This window comes from Delphinus delphis, chromosome 6, assembly GCF_949987515.2.
Source record: "Delphinus delphis chromosome 6, mDelDel1.2, whole genome shotgun sequence".
Taxonomy (NCBI): domain Eukaryota; kingdom Metazoa; phylum Chordata; class Mammalia; order Artiodactyla; family Delphinidae; genus Delphinus; species Delphinus delphis.
Window position 1 is genome coordinate 86,023,837 of NC_082688.1, and position 26,108 is coordinate 86,049,944.

General features: G+C 42.6%; 1 protein-coding gene across 3 annotated transcripts in view; it reads left to right on the plus strand.

Annotated features, from left to right (window-relative positions):
• The window catches only part of AOPEP (aminopeptidase O (putative)), a 374,694-nt gene that overhangs the window by 324,072 nt on the left and 24,514 nt on the right, over positions 1 to 26,108 (plus strand). For 2 of the 3 annotated variants that reach the window (XM_060014998.1, XM_060014999.1), the window contains exon 14: positions 19,165 to 19,281. The exons of the other annotated variant lie outside the window; for it this stretch is intronic. In XM_060014998.1, the coding sequence (XP_059870981.1) occupies positions 19,165 to 19,281 (117 nt within the window). The remainder of the gene's footprint in view (positions 1 to 19,164; positions 19,282 to 26,108) is intronic. 3 annotated transcript variants of the gene reach the window in all.

Sequence of the window (26,108 nt, forward strand, 5' to 3'; positions counted from 1 at the left end):
AACTCTGTAAAACATAATCAGGCAGTTCCCTGGCAAAGTCTCTACACAATGAAAAAAGAAGATAATGGTGTTGATCTTGTGGACATGTGGGTTGTTCCAGCCTCTTACCCGTTCCTTTTACTACATAGACACTTTGTCAAACTTCTCAGACCAAAAGGTCCTGTGCCATTCAGACTTAGCCAGGTTTAACCTATGTGAATGAAACACTTGGGGGCAAAGGAAGACCCTACCCTGTTAACAGCAGTAACATGCCCTCTGAACATTGTAGGAAATGGCCTCATGGAAGGATTGATTCATGCTGGAAAAATAGAAAATAAGGGAAACTATTCAGAAATAAGACTGTCTTTTAAACCAGTTATGTAATAATGTAAGATCTGATATAGCCAGATTGTAATTGCAGTGCTGTGTGTTCAGAGTCCATGTGTATGTGTGTGTGGGTCTGTGTTTGGGGGAAGGAGGAATGACACTTTAAAAATTACATTAAACTGGGCTGTGATCTCACCATATGTGATGAATTGAACACAACTCTTCTGCATTTAATGAAGACTTTAGCCTTTAGGGGTAAATAAAACATCCCTAAACAGGGATGGCCTGAATATTTTTTACTGGCTGTAATAATTAAAGCCATGAAAAAGGTGGTAGGGTTATGTTACTTATTAACTTGAATCGCTCTTAGATTTGATCAAGACGTGGTTGCTTATGGCGTTTTGTTTCATGTTTGTCCTTTGTTTCATTGACGTGCTCTGCCCAGTCCTCTGTGGCACTATAAGAGCAGCCAGGCAGTTAGGAACCAGACCCAAAAGGGCTTTTAGACCCCTATCCAGCTTTCTTCTCAAACCTCTCCAGCAACCCCAGCAAACTTTTCAACCCCTAGAAATGAACCTGAAATCCCCCCATAAAGGTGTGTACTTGGAGGGAGGTGAGAAGAGGGACCTCGAAGAAATCTCCTTTTAGAAGGAAAAGATTAGAGTTCAGGTGTAGTGAAGAGATTTTTTTTTACAATAAATTTATTTATCTATTTATTGGCTGCATTGGGTCTTCGTTGCTGTGCAGGGGCTTTCTCTGGTTGCGGTGAGCGGGGGCTACTCTTCATTGTGGTGCACGGGCTTCTCAGTGCGGTGGCTTCTCTGGTTGCGGAGCACGGGCTCTAGGCGTGCGGGCTTCAGTAGTTGTGGTGCGTGGGTTCAGTAGTTGTGGCTCACAGGCTCTAGAGTGCAGGCTCAGTAGTTGTGGCACACGGGCTTAGTTGCTCCACGGCATGTGGGAGCTTCCCGGACCAGGGCTCGAACCCATGTCCCCAGCATTGGCAGGAGGATTCTTAACCACTGCGCCACCACGGAAGCCCTAGCTAAGAGATTTTAAAGAATGCTTTTATTTTCCTCACATGTTGAGCCAAACATTAAGAAGCGGTGAGGTTGATTATGAGAGGAACTTGGAACCCAGATGTATTAGTGTCCTATTTCTGCTGTAACAAATCCAGTGACTTCAAACAACACAGATTTATTATCATATGGTATCTGGAGGTCAGACGTCCAAAATCACCTTCACTCGGCTAATGTCAGGATGTCAGCAGGCCTTTGTTTCTTTCTGGAGGTGCTAGGAGAAAATCCATGTCCTTGCCTTTTCACCTTTCAGAGGTCCCTGCATTCCTTGGCGCATGACCCCTTCCTCCATCTTCAAAACCAGCAAGGTTAGGCTGAGTCCTTCTCATGCTGCTACCTCTCTGGTTTCTCTCTTTCCTGCCTTCCTTCCTCACTTACAAGGATCTTGTGGTTGTATTGGGCCCTCCTGGATCATCCAGGATCATCTCCCCATCTTTAGGTCAGTTGATTGACAACCTTAATTCCCCTTTGCCATGTAACCGAGCATAGTCGTAGGTTCCAGGGATTAGGACGTGGCTGTTATCCTGCTCACCACACCAGAGAATGTTGATAATGTAAAGGGTAAGTGAATTGGGGAGTTCAGAGGGTTGGATAGAAGACAAATACAGGGTGTGGTATTAGAAGTGGGTTTTTACAGCTTCTTTTACTACAGTTTCTCATAGCTACCATCAGGAAAAATACATATATTGATATATGTATATTTACACACACATATATGCTATAACAGTGGAAAAAGTCATTCATATTTTTAGCTTAAGTGGGGTCTTACTGTTATATCCAATGTCAACTGCTGAATTTTAAGTGTGACATCCAAATAATTTATAATTTTAGTTTGGGGGAAATTGGCATTTCTCTATTCAAAAGAATGATCCAACTATTATAGTTTTATTAACTTTAGAATTAGTCATGTTTTGTCTTGTGAACATTTTTGTGCTGTAATTTGTTTTTATTAACACAACTGCATAGGAGAACCTCCAATAAAAATGATACTCTATTTTAAACACTATAAAATTCTTTTCGGTGTGCACATCTGTAAAAATTTTATGTAGTTTTAACCGCTCTTGTACATGTTCTTGTGTGTTAAGTGGCTAGACTTTTCTGGTTCCTTTTCCCCAGTCATTTAAGGTTTTGGGTACTGTGTTGCCAGTCCTGCCCCCCTCAAGGTCATGGCAAAGTCAGCTGAGATAATAGATTTGTTAAGTTCCCTGGGAGAAAAGCGCCACATGCATTTGCATAAAGCAGAGCTGCAGTGGTTAAGCTGTCAACAGCTTCCTAGTAGAAAATGTCCCTGAAATAGATATGACATTTACCTGTAATGGCTTTCTTTGCCTGTGAAATTAATAGTGTAAGGCTTTTAAAAAAGTTATTATCTTAAAATTTTTCTAAGGTTGAACCTATTTTAACAAATTTTCATCATTTAGTTGCTAAAAATTAGTGCTAATGGGCACAAGATCGAAACTTTGATCTTGCTACAGACGGTTACGTTAATACAAAATTGACTGTGGTGGGTCCTGGCAGGTGGGGAGATTCAGAGAAGACATCCCAGGCCTGCAAGGAGCTCAGAAATTTGAGCATATGCACAGTAGCACTCTAATGATTCTGTTACATGGCGGAATAGAACTGCCTACGTGGGAATGAATGAGAGAACAAAACCCAGAAAGCAAAAATTGTTTCTGGAAGGGTTCTTGAAAAAGGTAGCCCTTGGAAAGTGATTCACAGAGAGGGAGAGCAAGAGAAGTCCAGGCATGGGGATATCAGTTCATATTGGGATTGAAACTGGAAATGAGCATATTGAACAACACACATGGGGGCATACATGTCATTGTTTTAGTCAGGACGGAAAGATGGGAAGGCCGGGGTCAGAGCTGTGCCTTAGTGAAACTCGCCCGGCTTGGCAGTGGTGGGCAAAATGGGTTTAATATAAATCCACGTTTTTGCAGCAGGGCAGGTCTGATTCACTAAAGGGGGGCGCTGGAAATCAGGGATGAGAAAGGAGTTTTTTGGGCAACTGGTTTACATTTGCTGGTTATTTTGGTAGGGTCACCGGTTGTATTCCTCACCCTCTGCTACTTGTCTGCACAGTTGGTCTTTTAAGGAACTTTGAGGAGGAGGGTGGGCCATTGTTAATTCACGCCCAGGAGCGAGCAAAGTGGGCGCCAAGAGTGTTTCCTGATTTCCTGACAACTCTCAAGAGTTGGGTCGAGTTTTTAATGGATGAGAGAAGGAAAGTCGCAAAGCTTGTGCCCAAGGTCACTAGGTGAGTAGCCCGGCAGGATTAGACCCGGGTTGTAGGTGACTCGTCAGCGGAAAGGTGCTCCTAGTGCCTACTATTTATGTGTTCGGAGGAAAGGACGCTAGTGTTTAATTAGGGGTAGTTTCATTCCCCTGCAGCAGGCAGGGCCCGCATCGGACCACGCAGTACGTGGTGCGGGGAGGGGGGCCGCAGCTTGTGGGGGGCGGGGGCAGGGCCAGGGCCAGGATGCCGCTCCGTGGGTGGCCTTGCGTCCCTGCCCCACCCCCCTTCCGTCTCGCGCCGACAGTGCCTCCGCACGCGCGGTGGGCTGACACGCAGACTATGAGGCCGCCCTGGGCAGTGGTGTGGGCGGCAGACTTTAGCTGGGGCCTCGCGGTCGGTGTCGGGTGAGGGTCCAGGGCATGGAGGAAGAACCGCTTGCTTGGTTTAGGTTTAGCACACCTAAACCCTTGTTGTTTAGGTGTGCTCCCGGCTTTGGAGCCCGGCTTTTGGGCTGGATTCACATGAGATCCCCTAAACCGCCCCTCCCCCCATCCTCCCTGCGGAGACCGAGTGCGCCTTCCTGGTGGACGCTGGTGGCTCGGTCCTCTGGCGAAGAGCTAAGGGTTTCTGTCCGCAATGAGGGATCCCGCGTGTTCACCAGGACCTCGGCTGTGGAACCAAGAGAGTTGCTCAGATCGATTGCTGCACCACAGCCGCAGCTCCACTAAGAGCTGGGCACTGTAATTTTGGTCTCTTCCATTCATAATTCCATTGTCCTCGTGCTTCTAATTTGGGTCATTCTTTGCTTTGAGAGACGAACGTGCTCCGGGGACAGATGTCAGCCCCCGTAATTAAACTTAGATGAAGTTAGTCGAGAGCGGGGAGCTCGATGTGCAGCGATTTAGGACAGCATTGCCCAGCGGGCCCGCCAGAGTTGGTAGTGCAGTTTGGGGACTTGCTTTGCAAAGGAGTCACCCACCCCCGCTTTGAAGGGCGGGGGGAGCTGGGTGATGCACAGGTGGCTCCAAGCACTGTTGGCCAGCAAACGACTGTGCTCTGCTTAGAAAAAAGAGGGTAAAACGTTTCCGAGATAGGGTTTCTTTCAAAAACAATAATAATTTTATGGGATAGGGCTACTGATTTGACTTGCAAAATGGGAAATGGTAATTATAGAAAGAGCTTGAACAAATAGTATTGGAGTCAGTGAGAAATGAAGTCTGTGGTGATGATGAGAACTCTATCTTAGGTGGAGATACTCTCCGGACAGTATGTGGTATGTGGTTTTTATCTTAAGTCTTGCTTTACCTTTCAGTTTAAAGCAGAATTCCAGATTTGATCAACAGCTTAATCAGCAACAGCTTTTTGCGTTTAATAGTAAATTCTAAAATAATTTTGTCAGGCTGATAGCAGCATGGTGCTTGGCCGTTAGATGTTTACTTTTACAAGAACATTTTGGTATATTTTGTAAAATTTTTGTATTCTTGTCTCTCACTGAAGAATATTTGTTAATTATCTGAAGGTAGATATCATGCATTTTTCAAACTGAAAAAATTCATTAAAAAATTTGAAATGTTCTGATACATTTGAAAATATGCATAAACCTTATTAATGTTCTTAACATTTAAAGCGTGGTGTCCTGTCTTGCACACGAGATAAACTTAGCGAAGAGAACTTTTAAATCTATTTAATTTAAAGATTTTGATCTTGACTCATTGGGGAATCTTGGAAAAATAAGTTTGGGGGAATATTACATTTTCCTTGCAGGCACTTTCTACCTATGTCCTCAGTTGCTCATCATGTTTATTTCACCTGCAGAACAAGTGTTTGGGAGTCCTTTTAAAGTTTTTATTTCCCAGACACCTGGTTTTCTTAGTTTAAGCATTGAAGAATGTCATCTTACTTTCAGGACATTAAAGTTTTAGGTGAGGTAGACACATTAGCATTTAAAAGTGTTTGCATTTGGTTTTGTTTCTTATTTTCTACTTGTTTTAACTTGAAATTAGTTGCTTTTCTTCTTAAAAGAGATTAACTTTCAAAGTGGTTACTGCAGTGAAACGTTACATTGTGTTCAGATATCTGTCATATTAATATTTAGAGAGCCAAATTTAACTGCTAAACAAAAATAGCATTTTGTAGTAAAATAAGGTACTAAATTAATTTTTCATAATGTGGCAGTTAAGATTTCCTTCATTTAAAAATGGAGAAATTTTAGAGCATATCTAGTAAATGCATGGAGTGGGACTGAAAACTATAGTTACCTGAAATTTTGAAAAAAATGAAAATGTTTTTGAAATATACAGATTGAAAGGGGAAGACATATGAGTCATACAACCTGTTTCATGCAGCGTTTTTGTAGTGGTTGTTTTATTATTATTTCTACTCCAGTAGTTCATTGCCTATTTTTAAAAAATCTTTCACATGAACTTAATTTCTAAATTGTTCAGTAGTTCTAAAATGGATGCAGATTGCTCTAAAGATCAAACCAGTACTGGAAAAGAAAGTACAGAAAGGCTTTTTTGTTTTTGGTGTTTGGTTTTATTTTTCTAAGCACATATTTTATGGGTATAGTTTTCCTCATCCTGAAATATCTCCTGTACATCTCAAACTAGGCTGAAGAGATTAATACTCAGAACTGTGAATGGACGGTTAATAAATTTCTGGGGAAAATAGGCCTGATCACTTCCATCAGTACTAATTAAGAATTATGCAGATTGTTTACTAGAAAGATGCCCTGGGTAGTTTGTTTCCCTTTTATTCACATAATCTGTAAACAAAACAGCCCTCCCGCATCTTTGTACATCTTTTACGTTTCTACCAGGTGATCCAGGAACATTTGTGAATGTTCCGCAGGAGGGACTAAACTCATCAGTTCAATATTCATTTTTTGAAAACAGTGTTTTTTTTCTTTGTTGTAACGGTGTTTTTCCATTCAAATGGAAAGTGAAGTGGCATGTACACTAGAGGTTAAATTTGTTTTAAGTACAGTGAGCAACGAGAGAAAGTCTTCACATTCTATAAATTAGAGGAAAAATTGCTACAGCTATGATTGCCTTTGTTCTCAAAGCCATTTGAATTGCAGGCTGTGTTGGGACTGGTTCGTACATTGTTTAACTGCTGAGACTAAAACTTCTAATTAGAGTAATTACTGGGTGGGAGCTGACTGGCGGGGGCGGGGTGGGGGCCAGGGGTGTGGCTGGGAAGGGGCGCCGCGCGGTGGGAACCCGGCCCGGCTGGCTGCGCGGGGCGGGGCGGGCAGGCGCGGCGGCGGCCTCTCCGGGGATTGGCCCGGGAGGAGGAGGCGGCGCGCGCGGCGGGCGCTGCAGATATCAGCCGGCGCCCGGGAAGGAGCCGGGAGGACTCTAGGCTCTGGCCTGCGCCCCGACGGGAGCCGCAGTAAGTAAGCCGTTTTCTTCTTTCCAAGTCGGGCCCACCCGCCGCAGCCGGGCCCGTCTGACAGCTGCGGGGGCCCGGGGCCGTCAGCTGGTGTTCGTTAGGAGAATTAAGGTGGTTTCTTCTCCGTCTACCAAATCCCTTCTCATTTTCCTCCTTTTAAATAACCTCAGTCTTTCCAGCAAATGAGCTTTAGCAGGAAAGAAAGCCAAGTTTGGTTCACTCGTATTCGTTCTGCTTCATAATCCTGTCCTTATCTGCTTATAGCGAGCAGCCCATTCTGTGGAGTTTGCATTCCCACTACCATGGTGGTATCATTTGATGTGAATGGGAGTTCTCGTTGCCTTCAAAAATACTGTGGGGTGCTTCTGACGGGCTCTTGCCTTTGTTTTCACGCCGTTGTACTTGTAAACGTTTTAAACTTTGAGTGCATTCAAGGGCATGGGTGTCGGTATTGTAATTTTTTGTGTATTTTATTTACCAAGCCTTCCAGGAAGACACATCAGGTAAACAGATACATTCTGAAGTGCTCAAGAAAGCTTACTTGAAGGACAAATCCAGCAGGAAGAGTAACAAATTACTGCTTCAGACTAGAGCCTTCTTTAGAAATGTTCTGCAGGTTAACTTACTGTTCTCTTTCCTCTTTGTTAAGGGGTGTGTGCTAACTTAGAGGGGTTCTGGTCTTTGGTCTCAATTCCTAGAAAACATTCTTAGATGGAAACGTAGACCAGGTTTTAAACTTTGAGGAAAAGTTTGTGAGCGTTGCCCTGGAGGGAGCAGCCTGTTCATGTTTTATTTCTGTCTCAAAGGTAACTATTACTTGTAAAGTTCTGAGATGAGACACCCTACATTGTGAAGTCAGCAGAAAAGTGGTTCTCAACCTGTGAGGTTGCATTTAGTAAATCTAAAAATCTTTGTGTCTACTTTTCCTTTTGGTGGTGGTGGGGGGCAGAAATCTGTGATCACTGGTTCTTCAGGTTGATTTGTTATAAGCAAGTCAAGCTTCACTTCGGAATAGAATGTGTAGATTATAATTGGTATGTTGTAACTTCGATAAAAGCACAGTTGCAGAAATTCTGTTAAAAATGTGGAGAGTAAACATTTTTTAAAGTTTCTCTTTTTTTAGTTTTAATTATATAAGAAAAATTTCTTAAAACCTACACAAAGAAAACTGATTGCTCCCTTTTTTATTTTTAACATGAATTCTAAGTTAATTCATAAAACAGATAAGCTTGGATACTCAGGGGAGGGAAAGTTTGGTTTTTCGCAGACTGACTGTTTTTCATTAAAATTGAATAAGCAATTCAAAAACTGAGAAGTGTCTTAACATTTCCTGTAATTTCCAAAAGTTCTGTGCTATTAAAATGTATTACGCTGATAAGATAATACCGAATTTTTCTTATATAAGCATATTATATATACATGAAGGCAGATATAAACAGAATAGAAATGCTAGAACTTAACCACAATTTGTATGACATTTCTTTAGGAGTCTATTAGGAATAACTTGCAATACTTGAGATTTTAGATTGTTACCAGAAAATGTATCTTAGGTTTAATCAGCTTTATGTCAACCAACACCTATGAAAAGGTTTTGGTAGGTCTCAGACCTACTAGGATTTTAGGTATGTATCTATTTTTCATCTTTGAAGACTTACTTCTGTTGATTGACTTTGAAGTATTTGAATTCACATGAGAGGATTTTTCTATGGCAGCAAACAAGGCCGAATTTCAGATTTCCTGCTCCTGTACCAGCTTCCAGCTGCTCCGGGCCATGAGTCCAAGCTGAAGCTCACAGTAGACTTAAGATTTTAATGTCTGAATTCTGATAGCTGTAAAGAGTGTGTTTAGCTTTAAAAGAACATTTTTATAACACTATTCCAGTCTCTTGTTTAGTTGGGAATAGTTCTTATCGTGATGGAAAGTACATTAATTTATGAATTTTTCAGCCCTTGGTACGTAGCCTGCAACTTGGGGGTAAACAAACCTGGCACCATTCATGTGCATGTAGTTTATTGTTCTGTTTCCCATTCACCTGTTTGTTTCACTTTCTCACATGATGTGCATCTGTAAGACAGCCATTTCTCTTCCATACAAAATGCTGACCCATTAAGAGCTTTTATTCCCTTCAGCTGCACTGGTATTGAGGTGGAGGAGAGAAAAGGAAGAGTTAAACATGAAGGAAACATTTCTTGAAAGTATGTGAAACTTGTTCTTTGCCTTTCTTTTTCCTGAAGCTCTTAAGTCCATGTTTTTTTCAATAATATGAATTTCCGTAAGTTTCTCAGTGACCCTTAAGAAGTTAATTCTTTGCTCTATTCCTCATAAAACTTTTCAGAGTTAATCCGGGATATAAAATGTCTGGACTAGAATCCAGAAGTGTACAGAATTTGAGTGAAATCTGACCCCTGTGCTTTATATACATTAAATCATTCTGTGAAAGAAACTGAGACGTTGGATAGTAAATTGTGCGATACTCTCAACACATTTTTATTAAGTAAAAACAACTTTATTCCTTTATTCTTCCAGCAGTAATTCTTGTAGTTGGACTCCTACCCTCTTCCACCTCACCCCCCCCCCCCCAATTTTTCTTTAGTTGTGGTTGACTATACATATCCCTAAGGATATGTTTCTTTGTCTACTTTATGACAGAAACCACAACAAATTGTGGACGTGTGGCTAATATTTATGCGTAGTTTGGGTTTGGTAGAAAATGTAAGAAGAACAGTAGAAATTAAAATCTAATCAAAAAGGTATTTATGTTGTTTTGACTATGAACCTATGAAGAAGAAAGGACAGGAACTAGGAGTAATGGAATGTTAGTATTTTACACCAGAATAAATACCCAAGAGTGAAATTTGCTTGTAAATTACGCTCTCTCCTTAAAAATTTGTTGAGTATATGTGTGTGTCCATTCCCAAGTCGTTTGTCTGAGCCAAGCGCCAGCGTGTGACTTCGTTTCTCCTTCCTTCTGTTTCTTGTCTTTTTCTCACCTTGCAACTCTTGTTAGTGTCATTATCTCTAAAATGCTTTTGTGGCTTACTTTTTTATAGATGTTAGTTTTGATAATTTTTAAAAATTAATCTAATAACAGGTTTTAACAAGGAGGCTGTGGAAAGCAAAGGGACAGGTCTTTGTAAGACATACTATTGAGTCATTGCATTTAGCGCAAAATGGATGGTTACAAACACTACAGTCTAGCTTATTCATTAGATTAGTTCTTTAAAAACATCGCAGAACCATCATTTTGTTGATTACAGTCGATTATAATTGAGGAGGCATTTCCGTTATTTTACCATTCGCTTTTAGAGTAAGAATCTATTATACAGAAGGTTTACAAAACTTTTAAAATTGATATATTTAAGTTGTGTATTTTTGGATTCGTTTTCGTTTAGAAGTGAGAATCACTTCTGGCTTGAATTTTCATGTGTCGCTATATAAATTTTCTTTCAGTATAGTTTTATTTAAATCACTGAATGGTTGCTTGACAGCTGTTCTTGCAGTCATTTTTCTGTATTACTCCATCTTACCGGATTGGACATTAAGTCCTTTATTTAAATTTGATAAACATTTGAGTATCTGGCATGAGGTAGGTGGCACATGAAATGATAGGGTTCCATCCCTTAGGGAGTTGCCTTAAAAAGGTACATTCTTTTTATAGAAGTTGAAATATGGTTTTATTTGAACTTAGTTATTCTTGTTTAAACTTAAAAGAGGAGGATCCTATTTTTGTCTGTAAAATTTTAAGGAGCTTAATTTCGGTAAATGCTTAGGTTCCACCCCCCCCATTTGCTAATCACCTGTAATTTATAGAGGAAAACTGTTTTCATACTGAATATTCCTAAGAATTTTGTATTTGTGCATATGAACACCTTAATTTTGTGCATATTATCACTTTTTGCCAGGAACATAGGGCTAGCTATAGAAAATAAACTCAACTGAATGTTGCCCAGAAGAATCTAACGTTGATGCAGTTATTTTCTAGGAGTGTTAAATTTGTAACAAATAATCCCTCGCAGATGATCTGATTTTGATATATTGGGAGTAATAGCAGAAGTTGAAGAAAGATAGGAAAAAATTCTGGTTTGAATGAAATTACAGTTACTGGTTTTTCCCTTGGAAAAAACTCTGAAAATATTTGATGGTTCATTTATATTATAAATGACAGCATAAAAATCTGAGCACGTGACTGATGCAGTGCTTCATGTATATTTGCAAAGCCTTTGGAAAATTTTAAATTCTTTCAATGTTTCTTTTTTTTTATTCTTTATTTCTTATAAACCCTTATGCCGAAGGCTGACTTTCAACAGATCACAGTGAGGGAGCTGCTCTAAAATTCTTTCAGTATTCGCGCATTGCTCGCACAGAACTTATGTCTTATATTTAATGGTATTCATCTCTACGCAGAGAAGTATTGACATCAGAACTTTTGAGACCTATGTTGCTTTGAAATACTGTTGTTATGACTAAGAATAGAGAGGCTCTGATAGATTTCTTGGTGCACACTCCTGCTAGGGGATCTGCTTCTAACTGCTTTATAGAAGCCCCTGGTTTCCAGGTTGCTAGCTCAGTATTTTGTTAGAGCATGTGCTTTAATCATTTATGCATTTCAGTGCTTAGATTGCAGTATTAAATTTCTTCATAAAGTGGATCTTCTCTTCTTTAAGTAAATTATTGGGAAATTTTTAACATGTTTTAAGAAAAATAGTTCAGCTTGATCTGGAGGCAGGAAAGAGAAAAAGGCCAGGCAGCTAGCTGCTCATGTAGGTTACTCAGAGAAAAGTTGATGTGAAGAGTTGCTTAATTCCTTTTTGTGTATCTTTAGAAAATTTTTCACGCAAATTCAGCCATAGTCTATGTTCTGTTCTTAACTTTTCCCCCCACTTAATAATATTTCTCTCCATCTCAGCATATTACAGAAACAGTTAACATCTCATTCTTTTTAATAGCTGTGTGATATTCTGTTGTGTGATGGTTATATACCATAGCCACGATTTTGACACACAGATTTTGACTGACAGTTTTCACGGTAAAGGTATATTCATATGGTGGACTTTTGGAGGTTCATAAATCAGTTGGTATGCAACCAGAATTTTGAATTAGAAAATATCACTTTACAACTTAGGAACTCAGATTCATAAAATGTATACTCTTAAGATAAATAAATCAATTATTAAATACAATATTAACTTAGATAAGAGCATTAGTTCTAAAGAAAGGAAAAGAAGCAGATTTCTATTAAAAGTAAAAACAAACCAAAAACCTGTGAATACGAGAAAAATTAGACGTATTCTCTGAGCCTTTCAAGTGTTCCAAATTCTTTAGAAAGCCTTAAACAAGCCCTGCCTGGAGCATAAGTGTTATTATGGCAGGGTGAATGGACTGAATCACTTAGGAATTTATAGTTTCTTCTTCATGCGCGATGTTTTTCTTGAGAAGCATAAAATTCAGATCAGGAATGGTCTCCCTTTGGCCCCTTTGGTTATTGGTCTGGCAAGTTCCTGAATAGGGAAGGCAGACGCAAAGATACCAAGAATCTCTTATAAAATACTTGGGAATTTTCAATTTGAGTGTGTACAAAGATTTATTTTCAAACTGTGTTATAATATAAACCATAAGTGTACACGTGATTATAAGAGTTGACAGGAGGACTGCATTTAATGTAGTTTAAATAATACGCTTTGTATCAAATTGCATATAGTTTGGGTAATGTTTTTTACAAAAGTTAGGGAAGTGTTAGCACATGAAAATTTGACCCTTATAATCTGACATGAGTGAGATATGAGAATGATTTATGCCAATGAATTATTTCAGGTACTCTTTGCTAATGATGGTGTCTGTTTTGGTCACTGTGGTGTCACTTTTGGAAGCACCACAACCAAACTATGGCTCAAAAGTTCGGTAGTCTTTTTCAACTGTAGCTGTTAGAATTGTTTTCCCCAAAGTATAGTAAATATGCTTTTTTTCTATGTGAACTGAATTATATAAATATTTTCTTCTGCTTGAATTTTCCTAAAATTTGTCCATAGGCATACTCCCTAAAGATGTTTGATAATCAGAAATACTGATTATGCTGGATAAATACATCTATTCAATGATTTCCTTATTTTTGAAGAAAATTATTTTCACTTTTAATTTTATTTAGTGACTTTCATTGGTTGGCAAATCAAATTTATGTCCCCCAAATAATGTGAACCAGAGACTTTAATTCTTAAATTCGTCAGTTCTTTAAAATGTATTGTTTTTCTTCAACATGGAAAGGATGGTTTTTCTTCTGTAAGTTTTGTTTCTAGAAGCAGTTCAGAACAATTGTGTTTTTCTTCTATATAAGTTACTGTTTTAGACTCAAACCATTTTAATTATATCATGATATCCTTGTTGACAACAGCTCTTGGCCAGACACTCTCCTATGTATATATTATCAAATAGTTCATTTTTGTCACTTAAAAATGTTTATCATTAAGAAAGTGCCAGATGAAAGATCCTATACAAACAATGAAGTGAGAACCATGGTCCTGGCCAGTGTTTGGAGTAGGCAAGGTCAACTTCACCAGAGTTCTGATACTCTTCAGGGCACCTGAGGGTGGGTAGTGTGGTGGATGTGTTTTCTGGGAAGAGTAGAAAGGAATTTGTTAGACTTTGGGGGAAATGTTATTAAAAAGACCTTTTATATCTGTGGGATTACCTTTTTAATCCAAGGGGCAAAGGAGAACTGCTGTCTCTTTTGTGCCTCTATGCCAGAATACATGTGACTTTCAAAGGTCAGCCTCCCCAATTCTGGTTTGGACCCTGCTTGTGTTGAATCTCAGCCAGCGTACAGGAGAATTTGAGATTTTTTTCCTCCCTCCCCCATTTTTTCTGTTTTTGTTCAGTGTAAACAGTTCCTGCCGTAGTAACATAGACAAATATAGCAGAGAATGCTTTTCTGGAAGAAGAATGCTCCCTAAGCATTTTTTAACCATTTTTGGGAAGAATTGATCTTTCTGTGTATTTCAGGCAGACCGAAAGAGAGGGAGGCCATTGCTATAAATTGAAGTGACATCATATGTATTTTGCCCCCATTGATCTGCATTTAGTCTCCAGCCAGGATAAAAGGAAATGGCATCAGGGAGGAAGCATGCTTCATTTAGGCGCAGATCCCAGAGTGATAGTGAGGTAATAATAGAACTCACGCCACTGTCCGTCGGTGGCTGCATTAGTCCTAGGCTCATTCCCCGTCTGGGAGTCTGAGACTTCCTTCGTGTGTGGCTGCAGCGCGCCAGCTGGGCTGTGAGGGGAGGTGCCCTCCTTTGCTTTTGGAGGGGCACGGGCAGTGGACGTGGATGTTCGCGGGCCCCGGGTTCCCTGTGTTGGTCCTGCCTGTGGAAGGTCAGTAGTGAGATGCGTATGGGGCACTTTCTGATCTAGGAGCCTAGCTGGCCCTTTCGGAGTCCTGTTTATAGAAGAAATGGTGGAGGACCTCGGTTGTGTGGTTGGTCTTCAGGGAGCCAGGAGTGAGTGATGCCCCCGTGACAGTAGAAAGAGGTTTCTAGGCTTCTGGAAGAGTCAAGGTTCGTTTTCTTTGTGCTGCTTGTAGACTAGGAGGGTGCGTTTGGAAAATCCATATTTTCTTTCCAAGAGCCTGTGTAAGAACTCTTTAGAACTGTTCAAACTTGTGCAACTTGCCTCAACCCTTAGGCTGACTGGGAAAAATTATGAGGTAGACTTTTTTTCTCTTTGTGCGTTTCTGGGTAATTAGCAGCCATGGAATCCTCCATGTTTAGAGCAAGAACACAGACTTCCAGAATTCTTAACAAATCTCAATGTATTGACCTCCTTTGGTGTTTTATTGTTTGCGTTCGAGTAAGTGTTCCAGTGTTGTGAAGTCCTCTATTTCAAGTGCCCACATGACTTTGGCACCCCACTCTTATTTTGTCTAAGTTTCTGAGGCAGATGCATTTAAAAAATACCGAGCTGGTTTCAATACGGAAAAAATAATAACCTCATCGTGAGTTCCTAGTTTGTGCAAAGGAAAGAACTTGCTCTTCCTCTCGCTGTTGAACTGTGGGTGTGAGCACTCCTAGACCCTCAGCAGTAAAGGCAGTTTCTTTTTCTAATGTTTGAACGAGCTGCTTTCTCAGGAGATAATGCTCTGAAGCATGTGCTTTATTTTTCTTAATCACTCCATGCTGTGACTAAAGCCGTGTCTGTCTCCACCCCACCGCCCCACACTGCTGTATTAAACACAGTGGGCCTAGAAGTCATGTGAAATTTAATTTGATTTCTACATGGGTGGGAGTGGAGTGACCCACACGGCATTTCCTAACACCCCTGTGCTTGCTGCCAGGGCGGGTGGCACCCAGCACTGCGTCTGAACAGGTTTGCTGGTGTATGATCTCTCTCAGTTACTTTGCGAACATTTTGGTTTATTACTTAGTACTTCTTTTTCATTATAGGGTGGCTTTATAGGGAGTGTTTATTTTACAAAGAGAAATATGCTGTACTAAAGCAAGCTGCTTGCCACATTTTTGCTTCAGTATTCTCTTTTCAGGGTCTGTAATCTCATGTAAAAATTATGTAATGTTCACGTACTCATTTGTGAGTGAGAGAGACTGAATTTTGCCTATGTACTAAAATAGCATTTGATCACCGATTTGAAATACAAGCCTCCCCTTCCCCCCTCCGAATTGGAGGAATGACAGTTGAAAGCCAGATGGCTACAGGTGGTTTTACTAAGGAGAGTCACTTACACAAGTCCGTTCTGAAGACCTCTCAGCATCATGGAGGAATGTTCTCAGCCTCTGTGTTGGTCCTTGGTGCCCCTGCCCACCTCTGAGCAAGCAGGCACCTTAGTGAAGGAGGAGGGAGAGCTGGTGGGGTGTGTGCATGCTTGTTCTTTGCCTTTCTCCAATTAAAGTAAATTAAACTGAACAAAGAACCGCAAAGGCTTGACTCCCTCCCTTCCATCTCGGCTGCCCATCTTAAGTCAGGGGGCTTGGCTTTAGATATTTTTCCATTGCATAAAATGAGAAGACGAAAGCTGTCAGTGATCCTTCTGGTTCTGTTTCTCTGTGCAGGTGTGTATGAACTTTTTGCTTAGAAGAAAACTGCGAGAGATACAAAAGTGTGAATCCAGATATTTTGATAGGTTCCCATGTTAGTAATTCTCTGATATTAAACAGGAGTTTGTTGGTCAAACCCAGCTGGGGTAAGTTGAGGACCAAGCTAGTTGTCTTACTCAGGGTTTCTTTCCTCTCTGGGTCTCTCTAGCTTAAACCAAATCCTAAGCTTGGGTTCTAACAATAGGCCTCTTTGTAAGCGCAGGCACGTAATAGGGAGATGCTTTTCTTTCTACTCTTCCCTTTTCTGCAGTTCTGAAAGTTGGCCGGGCTTGTTCCTGCTGCACTTAGTTAGCGAATGAGGCCGCCACCCGCAGCCCATGGGTGTTCTGTGCTGTATCAGGCTGGGCCCTTCCCCAGAAGCGGTCTTCTTGAGTAGCTGTTGCTGCCCTGGATTGGCTGCCTGTAGAAGCACTGCTGACCGGTTTTGAGCGTGCGCGTGGGGATGCAGGACTGGCTAGCCATTCTGACCCAATCTGGGACCCTCCCCTCCCCTGCCCCTGTACAGACAGATGGGCTGCTGCTGGACGGGCACCTAGGCCCGCCGCAGGGTGGGAGCCACCTGGAGCACACTTTGGAAAGGGATGTAGTGGGGCAGGTGGGGAGAGACCATTTTGGGGAGAAAGGGTAGACTCCATGAGAAGGGTTCAAATGCAGGAGGGCAGTCAGGGAGAGTGGCCTTAGGGGGGAATGAGGGGCACACTCATGGCTGGGGCTGAAGGCTTAGCCTCCACCAGAGAAGGGGCCCCTCTTGGAACATAGGGAAGGAAGATCCAGAGAGGGAGGCTGCAGGGTGAGATGGATGGGAAGGAGGGCAGAGGGAGCCTGGGTGCCAGGCCCAGCTGGGCCGAGCTGAGAAGATGGAACTACAATAAGAGGGGCCACAAGAAAGGCTGAGAACAAAGTGTCAGCTCTGCTGCCGGGTCGGGAGTGCCAGAGGCTGGGTAAGACTCCTCCCTCCGCCGGCGGCCATGAGTGCCTGCCTGCCAAGTGCTCATGGTGCCCGTGGTATACAAGGGTATGCATGCTCCCCAGAAGCTGGTGGTTCTGAATTTGGTCTGTTTTATAAAACAGCAAGTTTGTTTTAATATCATACGAGTAGCCTCATGTGTCTAAAACTGTAGAAAATGGAAAAATGGCATTTTTGTACTAGTATATAGTAATTTGATATCTTTAAAGCATCTTACAGACACAGTAGTTCTAATGGAAGGAAATTAAGTGTTCTCATATATAACCTCACAGGTCAGTGCTGAATCGTAACCCTCTGGTTTTGCTGAAGCACCTTGTTTCTCCTCTCAGCCTGAGAGAGGAGCCACAGCATGACTGTGGTGGATGGAGTGATGTTATGAAATGAAAATAACCAAGAATCAAGTGGTGTGCATTTGTGTCTGTCTGTCTAGAGGGAAGTGGCGGTTTAATTAGACCTTAGAAAGGTGAGGTGAGGAAAGATAAGAAATGCTTTCTTTGTGGAATCATGTAGTACATTTCATGCATGCCGTCTCTGCTGGGTTTTCCTGCAAGTGCATTTTGGAAGAGTGTGTGTGTGAATGGAGAGGGAGGCAGAGGTGCAGTGCACACTTGGGGGCTGAAAGGTAAAGAGAGGTAGGGGAGAAGCCAATAATTTTTGAAATTTCTTTTAGAGTAACAAAATGGGGATTAAAATCCAGGTGTTCTTGTGAATATCCTGTTGCTCTAGTATTGACTTCCAGAACTGTAAATTTGAGTTAGTTGACAGGATTGCCTGGGCATAATCAGGAATGGAGAAAAGCTAAATGTCGAGAACAGTGGAATTCATAGTAGTTATTTTAAAACCTTCATTTTAGAATAAATACATTTTGGTTCCTACAAGATGTGTCTTAAATTGAATTTTTTTCTTCTGTTAACCGTTTGTGTGCTGCTCTGTGCTAGAGGCTGATATAGGCACTGTGGTACAAGAGTGAATAAGACAGATATTTTAAGTTCTTGGATTTCACAAGTATTGTTCGTTCACAGATTAGTTTATGTTATTTTTGAACCATATAAAAACGTCTTGCTCTCTTTGCCCTTAATTGGTAATACCATTTTTACTTATCCTGTATGAAAACTCAGGGATCTGAGTGACCTTGTGTGGTTGGGCGTGTGTGTGTGTGTGTGTGTGTGTGTGTGTGTGTGTGTGATCATACATACAACCTTCTTTTTAATGGGATAATAAACTTACAGATTTTGTAATACAGGGATTGTGAAACATGGTTCTAGTTTCATGACATGCTTTTTATTTCTTGGTGTACATTTGCAAGTCACACGCTAAAGAAGGAAATTTGAAAGTTGCTTATTTCTGTTAAACTTCCATGTGTTTACCTAAGATCAGACGGTTTCTTGAGTATTTGTCTAGGCTAAATGACCTTTTTTGGCATATGCATGCTGTAGAGAAAAAGATCTAATAAAACCATGATAATGTTTTATTAAGATAAGCACAGGTTTTTGTTTGTTTGTTTGTTTGTTTTTTGCGGTACGTGGGCCTCTCACTGTTGTGGCCTCTCCCGTTGTGGAGCACAGGCTCCGGACGCGCAGGCTCAGCGGCCATGGCTCACAGGCCCAGCTACTCCGCGGCATGTGGGATCTTCCCGGACCGGGGCACGAACCCGTGTCCCCTGCATCGGCAGGCGGACTCTCAACCGCTGTGCCACCAGGGAAGCCCTAAGATAAGCACAGTTTTTATCATTCACAGTGTATGTATACATTTAAGTCATCATGTTGTACACCTTAAAAAAAAATTCATGGTGTACAACCTAAAAAAATAAACAAGGTAGACTCAGTTTTTGATCTGCTCTTAAATATAGAACTGACATGAGAAGCCATGGAGAATAGGGCTTAATCAGACCCCAGAATGCAGTGTCTTTGGGGATACAAGGTAAACCTTGAGGTTTTACCATAGTAAAGTCTACAGTCTTCCAATGTTTCAGCAGCTGCTGGGAGTCCCCAGGGTTACCCTGGATTTGCTGTCTTTGGTCTAAACGTTTGGGTTTAATTTCTTGTAAGCTGAATGGCATTTTCACAGGCTGTTTGGTTTTGTCCTCAGCTTCTTCCAGACCAGCTGGTCTTGCTTCTGGAGCATCTCTTGGAGCAGAGGACTCTGAATCCCCGAACTCTGCAAAGACTCGAGAGGACGTACCACCTCTCGGAGCAGGATGCAGAGGTAACCAGGAACACCCTCAGGATTTACACTGTGGGTCCTCACTGTTGGTGAAGTATGATCCCATTGCGTCCCCAGCTGTTGGAACTCTCTGTAAGCAGCATCCCATGCTGTGTCTTACGAGTGAAAAGCAGCACTTCGAGCAAAGAGTAAACTGCTTCCCTGGTTGCGCTTGCTCCAGCAGGGGACCTCTGATCCTGGTCATTACCAGGGTATTTTGAGGTCCTAAGTTTTTCCCTCTTTCTTCTTAAATCATTAAGATGGACATAAGTCTCCTAAAGGAATGAGCAGGCGGGTGGAATGTTTTTGAATTATAAACTTGGGTGGGTCATCTTGTGCATGATGGTGGTGCCGTCCTGTTGCACATTAAGAAAACTGGGCTGAGATGTGCCAGAGCTTCTTAGTTGTATTCAGTTAGGACAGGAAAGGAGCCATGTGTCAAGGAAATGAAAACTAAATCTAACAGCCATGGTTTGAAAAGCAAACTTGGATGCTTGTGGGAAAGCAATATGATGGGGTCCTTAATATCTTTTAGCTTATTGTGAAGAATGCAATGTGAACCCTAGGATGAGTTCCAGAGTTTTCTAAATATATAAAATAATAAATTATTTAGTCATCTAAAGTAAAAAAGCACACGGTCTCTCTTATATAAAACTCCTTAAAGGCAAGTAGGTTTGATATGTGTTCAGTTGAGAATAAATGAACGTTTAAAAACTGTACAGTCCAGTAAGGCAGCCATTAGGCACATGTGGCTGTTCTGAATTGAGGTGTGCTGTAAGTGTGAACTATGCGTAGCAGATACTGGAGACATAGTATAAAAAGAGGAAGCAAAATGTCTCAGTAATGTCTTCTCAAAATGATAGTTTGGACATGTTGGGTTAAATAAAATATTATTAAAAATTAACTTCACAATTCTTAAAATGGAGTAAATGGAGAAAAGCCAGCTCATTATTAGATTAAAAGGTAAGATGGGCACTGTTATACATGTTAAAACCCTTATGTAAATTCAGGAGTTAATTGAAAAACTCCAGAGAAGACATATGTAGCTTTTTACCCATCTCAGCATAGATCAAACGTGCAACTGTTGCTGTTTATTTCAGCTCTTATATTTTTGTTTATAGGAGTTTCCAAATGCCAGCTTGTTATTTTTAATTAGTGTTTTATAGAGGTCTCTATTTATAGGCATGAGGTTATGCTTTAATCAGAGCTGAATACCACTGAAATGCCAGGCCCCAGTGACAGGCAGTGGGCCGACGAAGGCGGGAGGATCAAAGCAGGTGCTGGGCACCTGTCACTCCTCCACTTTTTGCCAGAAGCTGGGAGGTGGTAGACCCTGGTCCCCCCACCCCTTTCCTGTTGGCATAAACATAAAGCACACTGTGTTCTTAACTTACAGCTCAACTTAGTTGTTATACGTAACTTCTTAAACCTTCGGGAAATATAACAGGTTTTATTTTGGCTGCTTCTTTGCATCTCAGACTGCATCATGATGCCCAAAGCCAGAGCAGTCTCTTCAGGCTTGGCTCTTTGGTTATGAGAGACTGGGGCCTGAGGGAGGCTTGACTGGTTTAAGTAACTAGCGTGGTCAGCGTCCATGCAGTTCACAAATACTCTGCCAGTCACTAGGGATACAGCAGTGGCAAGGGTCACCCTCAGGAAGTTTGGATTCTTCTAGAACGACAGCTCATAAGGAAATGAGCAGGATAGTTTCAGCTAAGAGCTACAAAGGAGATTGCAGGTGAAAGTGAGCTAGGTGTCTCTAGGTAGAGTTCAGGAAAGGCCACAAGAGAAAGTGACATTTGAGCCAGGACCTAAGGGCAAGAAGGAGTTGGCCATACAAAGCCAAGGGGCCAGGAGTGATTTCCATACAGAGGTGACAGCAAGTGCAAAGGTGTGAGCATGGCATGTTCTAGGATACGGGTCAGCAGGCTTTTCTGTAAAGGAGCAGATTTTAGTATTTCAGGCCATACGGTTTCTGTCACAACTAACTATTCAACTTTGCTGTTGTAGCTGCCATAGGCAGTATGTAAACGAACAGACGTGCCTGTGTTTCAGTAAAGCTGTTTATGGACCCTGAAACTTGAATTTCATATAATTATCACATCTCAAGATAATTCTTTTTGTTGTTGTTCCTTCCTCTAAAACGTCCACACCACTTCTAGCTGTGGGCTGGTTTGGCCTGCCCCCTTCTGAGTTTGTTGACCCCTGCTATGGGGCCTGCAGGGTTGAGGTCAGGGGTGGGTAGGGCCCAGATCAGGGCCTTAAGGCCCTGAGGCCTAACGTGCCACTGCCTTGCCCCCTTCCCAGGCCCTCCTAGGCCTTGGCACATAGTCAGTTACATTGACAGCTTATCTCACTGTGAGGTTTCCTTGAAAGGTCACTCAGAACCAGAAAAGCAACAGGATTTTGGCCAACCAGGGTATGTTCTAGAAACTTTATTAGTTAAGTGTGATTTATTGTGACACTGATTAGCAGGAATTTCGTTGACTAACCATCTGCCTTTATTTTAAGTGACAGAACATTTCATGGGAGAAAGAATTGTTATTTGCTGGGAAAATGAAGATTCTGACTTTACTCTTGGTGCTTCTCCTTGACCAAACATACAAGGATAGTCCCTTTCAGTTATTATCAGGGCTTTTAAACGTGTAACGTGTAATAAATAGCAGTCATTTAAAACATGGCTGAAGGTGCTGGAGAGGGGCAGCTTGGATGTGGAGCGTCCCTGTGGGAAATGGCTCTAGAGGTATTTTCCTGACAAGGAGCAATGTGCGTGACTCTGCTGATACTCTCTGTTCAGGGTGCTGTCACAGGCCCTGGGACCATGGTGTTGGGTTAGGTGTCTGTGCAGAAGGACTTCAGTCCCAGGACGGGGGGCGGGGGGGGTGGTCTCTAGCACAGCAGCAGGGAGTGCTCAGGACAGTGGTGGGGCGGGGGGCTACTTCCTCATATTTCCAGGAGGTAAAGAAAGGCTCCCCCTAGTCTTCCTTGGACTAGCATTTCTCCTGAAAGCAAGCACAGATGTGAAGTCACTTTTTGAGAAGGTGAGCCTGCTATTTCCGTAGCTCGTTTAAGCTCCTAATTGCCCAGCGCACTGCAGAGCTCTCTCGTTGGCAGAGCAGCGTGTTCTTGATGTACCAGAAGTCTCAACTGTGTAAGAAGCCTGTGCTACCATGAATCAGCTCCCTCTGTTCAGTAGTTGCTTTAGCTTCTTTGCTGTCGTGCCCACTTGTCCCTTCCCTCCTTCCTTCTGTGTCTGTGGGTGGGCTGGTGCTGTCTCACTGGGAAGTTTATTTTAATGATGCTCTTCGTGTAGCTCAATATTTGTATTAGTTGTGTTGCTTCTGTGTTTCCGGTTGTATTCACAGAATGTCCGATCTGTTGGTCAGGATTTCCGAGCATGGCGACCAGGTGGATGGTGTTCTTTGCCAGCTGTTTGCGTGTCAGGGGAACGCTGTTCCATGTTAGGCGCCCCTTGTCCTCCGGGTGCCTGCATCACATGTGGTGTGAATACACAAGTCTGCCCTGCACGGAGGGACACCTTGTGTTCAGAATCTTAAAGGAAAAGTGCATGAGGACAGATGTAGTAAGCTAGGTACAGTAATGCATGTCATCTTAGGCCATTTTATGCCTTGCCTGGCCACTCGTGTCGCCACCATGTGAGAAGTGGGGCTTCGGAGGAGGAACGTTTGTATTCCTTAGCCTGGAAAGTAACACTGACTACAGGAGTAGTTACCATCTTTTACCTCCTGAATCAAAGAAGCCTCTGGCCATGTTGCTGGGCTGCTTTAACCAGGTCAGAAAATGAACTGAAAGGGAAACTTAGTTCATAGGAATACATTGTCTACAGTTTCCGAGCATATTGGTTCCAAGAAAGACCCAAAAGGTTTTAAAACATGTTAAACAACTGATTCTTCAAACAAGAGGTATTTTCTGAGATCCTTTTTTAAAATAATGAATTCCCAGCCCGCTTTATCAGGTCTCCTAAGCCTCAAAAACAGCTTTCCTGTGTTAATGAAGAGAGGCTCCACTCCACTTGGCTCTGTGACCTTTTTCCCCAAAAGCCCCATGACTGACCTCGAAGCAGCTATTTCTATCTACAGACTACAGTTGAACACTTCAAAATTGGGGCACCCCTCAGGTGAATTTCAGAAAATGTGGAAGCAGCCCACTCCCTGTCTCATCTGGCTCAGATGGGAGTGGTGGATGTTAGTCAAAATGGTCCCCACGGTACCATGCTCTGCTCTGATGTTTCATTTGGTAGGGTGAGCCAGAAATTTAGTTTTCTGGGTGAGGCCACTACCAGCCAGGTCTCCCCCTCACTGTATTTGGGAAAGTGCTGTTGGTTGAAAGGAAGAGGCCTCCTGGGTTAGGTTGGGGTGGGAAGGGGTGGGCACAGTGTCTCCATCTTGCCCTGGCTCCACGTCCCAGTCTTTGTTCAGGGGTACTGCTCTTCCAGGTCTCCATCCCATCTAGACACCCAGGCCGTGCACCTGGTACTGGCAGAGGCATCAACTTAGCAAAAAGCTGGACTTGGTCCCAGGTCCCCAAATGGCTGGTGGCCGCTTACAAGTTGCCCACCCTCCCGGGCCCCTTTTTCTTCGTCTGCACAGCAGTACCGGGACTAGACTGCTGGCTATCAGCCTTTTTGACCACGGCCGACTGGCAGAAACGTCTTTACGAAACTGTTTGTACTCTTATATTCGCTATTATTTCCTATTTTATTTGCGTTAAAAATGTGCATTGTGATGCAGCAAATTGATTTTGTGACCCACTAACGAGTCGCAGCCCACAGTTTGGAAAACGTGGAACAGGACGATCTCACAGTCCTCACCAGCTTCCTGCCTTCAGACTTGTGGCCAAGGTCCCTGAGCCTCTGTCTCCTCAAGATTAAAATGGAGCCATAAACCCCCTCTTCATGGGATTGTTAACACCATGAGGAGAAGTTTTAGCATAATTTCTTGTCATATAAGATTCACATTCTCTCGTTTGGTGTGAAACGGTCAAATTTTATTTAGCTCAGACAACCTTTGTATTGTCTCTTTAATCTGTCAGGACTGGCAATGAGAAAGAGAGACAAGAAGTACAAGCTACCAGCTGTTAGGAGCCCCTGAGCACCTGGTCACAGAATTCTTAATCTGGGGTCTTGGCAGCTTTTTCGGTGGGGTCGGGTCCAGGGTGGTTTGCTCTAAACCGAGGTTTCTCTACCTTAGCATTACAGATATTTTGGAGTGGATAATTCTCCGCTGTGGGGTGTCCTGTGCCTTGGGTGATGTATCACACCCCCGGTTTTTTTCCCTGCGATGCCAATAGCAGTTCTCTCCCTTCCCCACCCCACCCGTTTGGGCAGTCAGAAGTGTCTCCAGACATTGCCAAATATCTTCTGGGGGATAAAGTCATCTTGGTTAAGAACCACTGCTCTAAAGCAGCAACTGACCACAAAAGGCAATTTTTTCATCTCATCTAATGAAGTGCCTGATGGTTACAATACAGAGTGGAATAGCTAGAACATGGTTAACTACATTTAGGGGCCACCCTGAGCCGGCTGTATTCTCTCAGCGCTCCGAAGAATGTAACCCTGGGTCAGGTGAAAACAAAATGTTTCACATGGAAGAAAAAGAAGGAATTGCAAAATAAAGTAGTAGTAGCAAGTAAATCTAAGGAAACAGGTGAGTGAGTGAGGACAAATCTGTTTTACCACTAGTGCCCAGAGAAAGCCATGCCAGTATCTGTCTGCATTCTGCTCTGAAAAGGACACTTTCAAGGTTGATTGCAAATGGAAGAACATCCAACGTTGCAGGCCTTTCCCTCACCACTGCCTTTCCTCTGGCGCAGGTGGAAGAGCCCTTGAAAACCGTGTAAACTGGCCACCTCCCTTGGTGGGTTTTACCTATGCAGGGAGGGGGTAGATTTTAATACTGGTCAGTAAGAGAACTCATTGTTTATTTGAAAAGAAAATACCACAGCATTTATTTGAAGTCCACAAGTGGAAGGCACGATTGCAGGCCCACAAAAGTCTGACAGCTCCGATGCTCATTTCTGAAATTTCATTTGAGCCAAAAGCATAGTTTCTGTGAACTGAGAACATTCCATTATCAACCGACCTCTGGAGAGGCATACTGAAAGGGCAGAGAATAAAGGTTTAGTCAGGTTATCATATGTTTAAAATGTAAGACTGATCTGTAGCTGTGATTCTGCCCATTCCCTTTATGCTAAAACTCCTTCTGGTCATGATGACCGTCGTCTTCTGCACAGTGTTCAGGGTCTGTTCCCTGCCGTCCGTTCAGGGGCTCAGCACTCCCCTTTTCTCCCCTGGCTGCTTTTCTGTAGTATTCTGGCTACAAAATAAAGAAAACATTTCTATTTTGTGCTCCTCACAGGAAGAGTTTAGAGGAGAGGTTAGATGTAATCTCAGTGGGCTCTGTTGCCACTTCAGGGTGCTCAACAGTTTATATTTAGTAAACCGCGGTGTGCTGAACTTGGTGCCTCCTTCCCCTTTGATACACCTCGATGCAGAATCTAAGTAGCACAAAGGCAGAAACCAGCCTTGCTGACGTCAGGTCCTGTCATCACGGCTGTGTGTGAGGGCAGCCTGCCGGGCTGGCGCCACAGCCCCTGCAGGACTGCAGAGCTGTGCAGGGTCGCCAGGGCCCAAGCGTAGGAGCAGTGCCAGAGCGCCGGCCCCAGCCCCCTTGGTGGGCGCCTCTTCCTCCCCTCCTTCCCTTTTGGAGTCTGTCTTGGGGGAATGCATATCCCCAGGCTTCCCCAGGTCACTGCCCAGCAGTGTCAGGAGGCACCATTGTGGAACAGTGCGCCAGGAGGCAGGTTTTCAG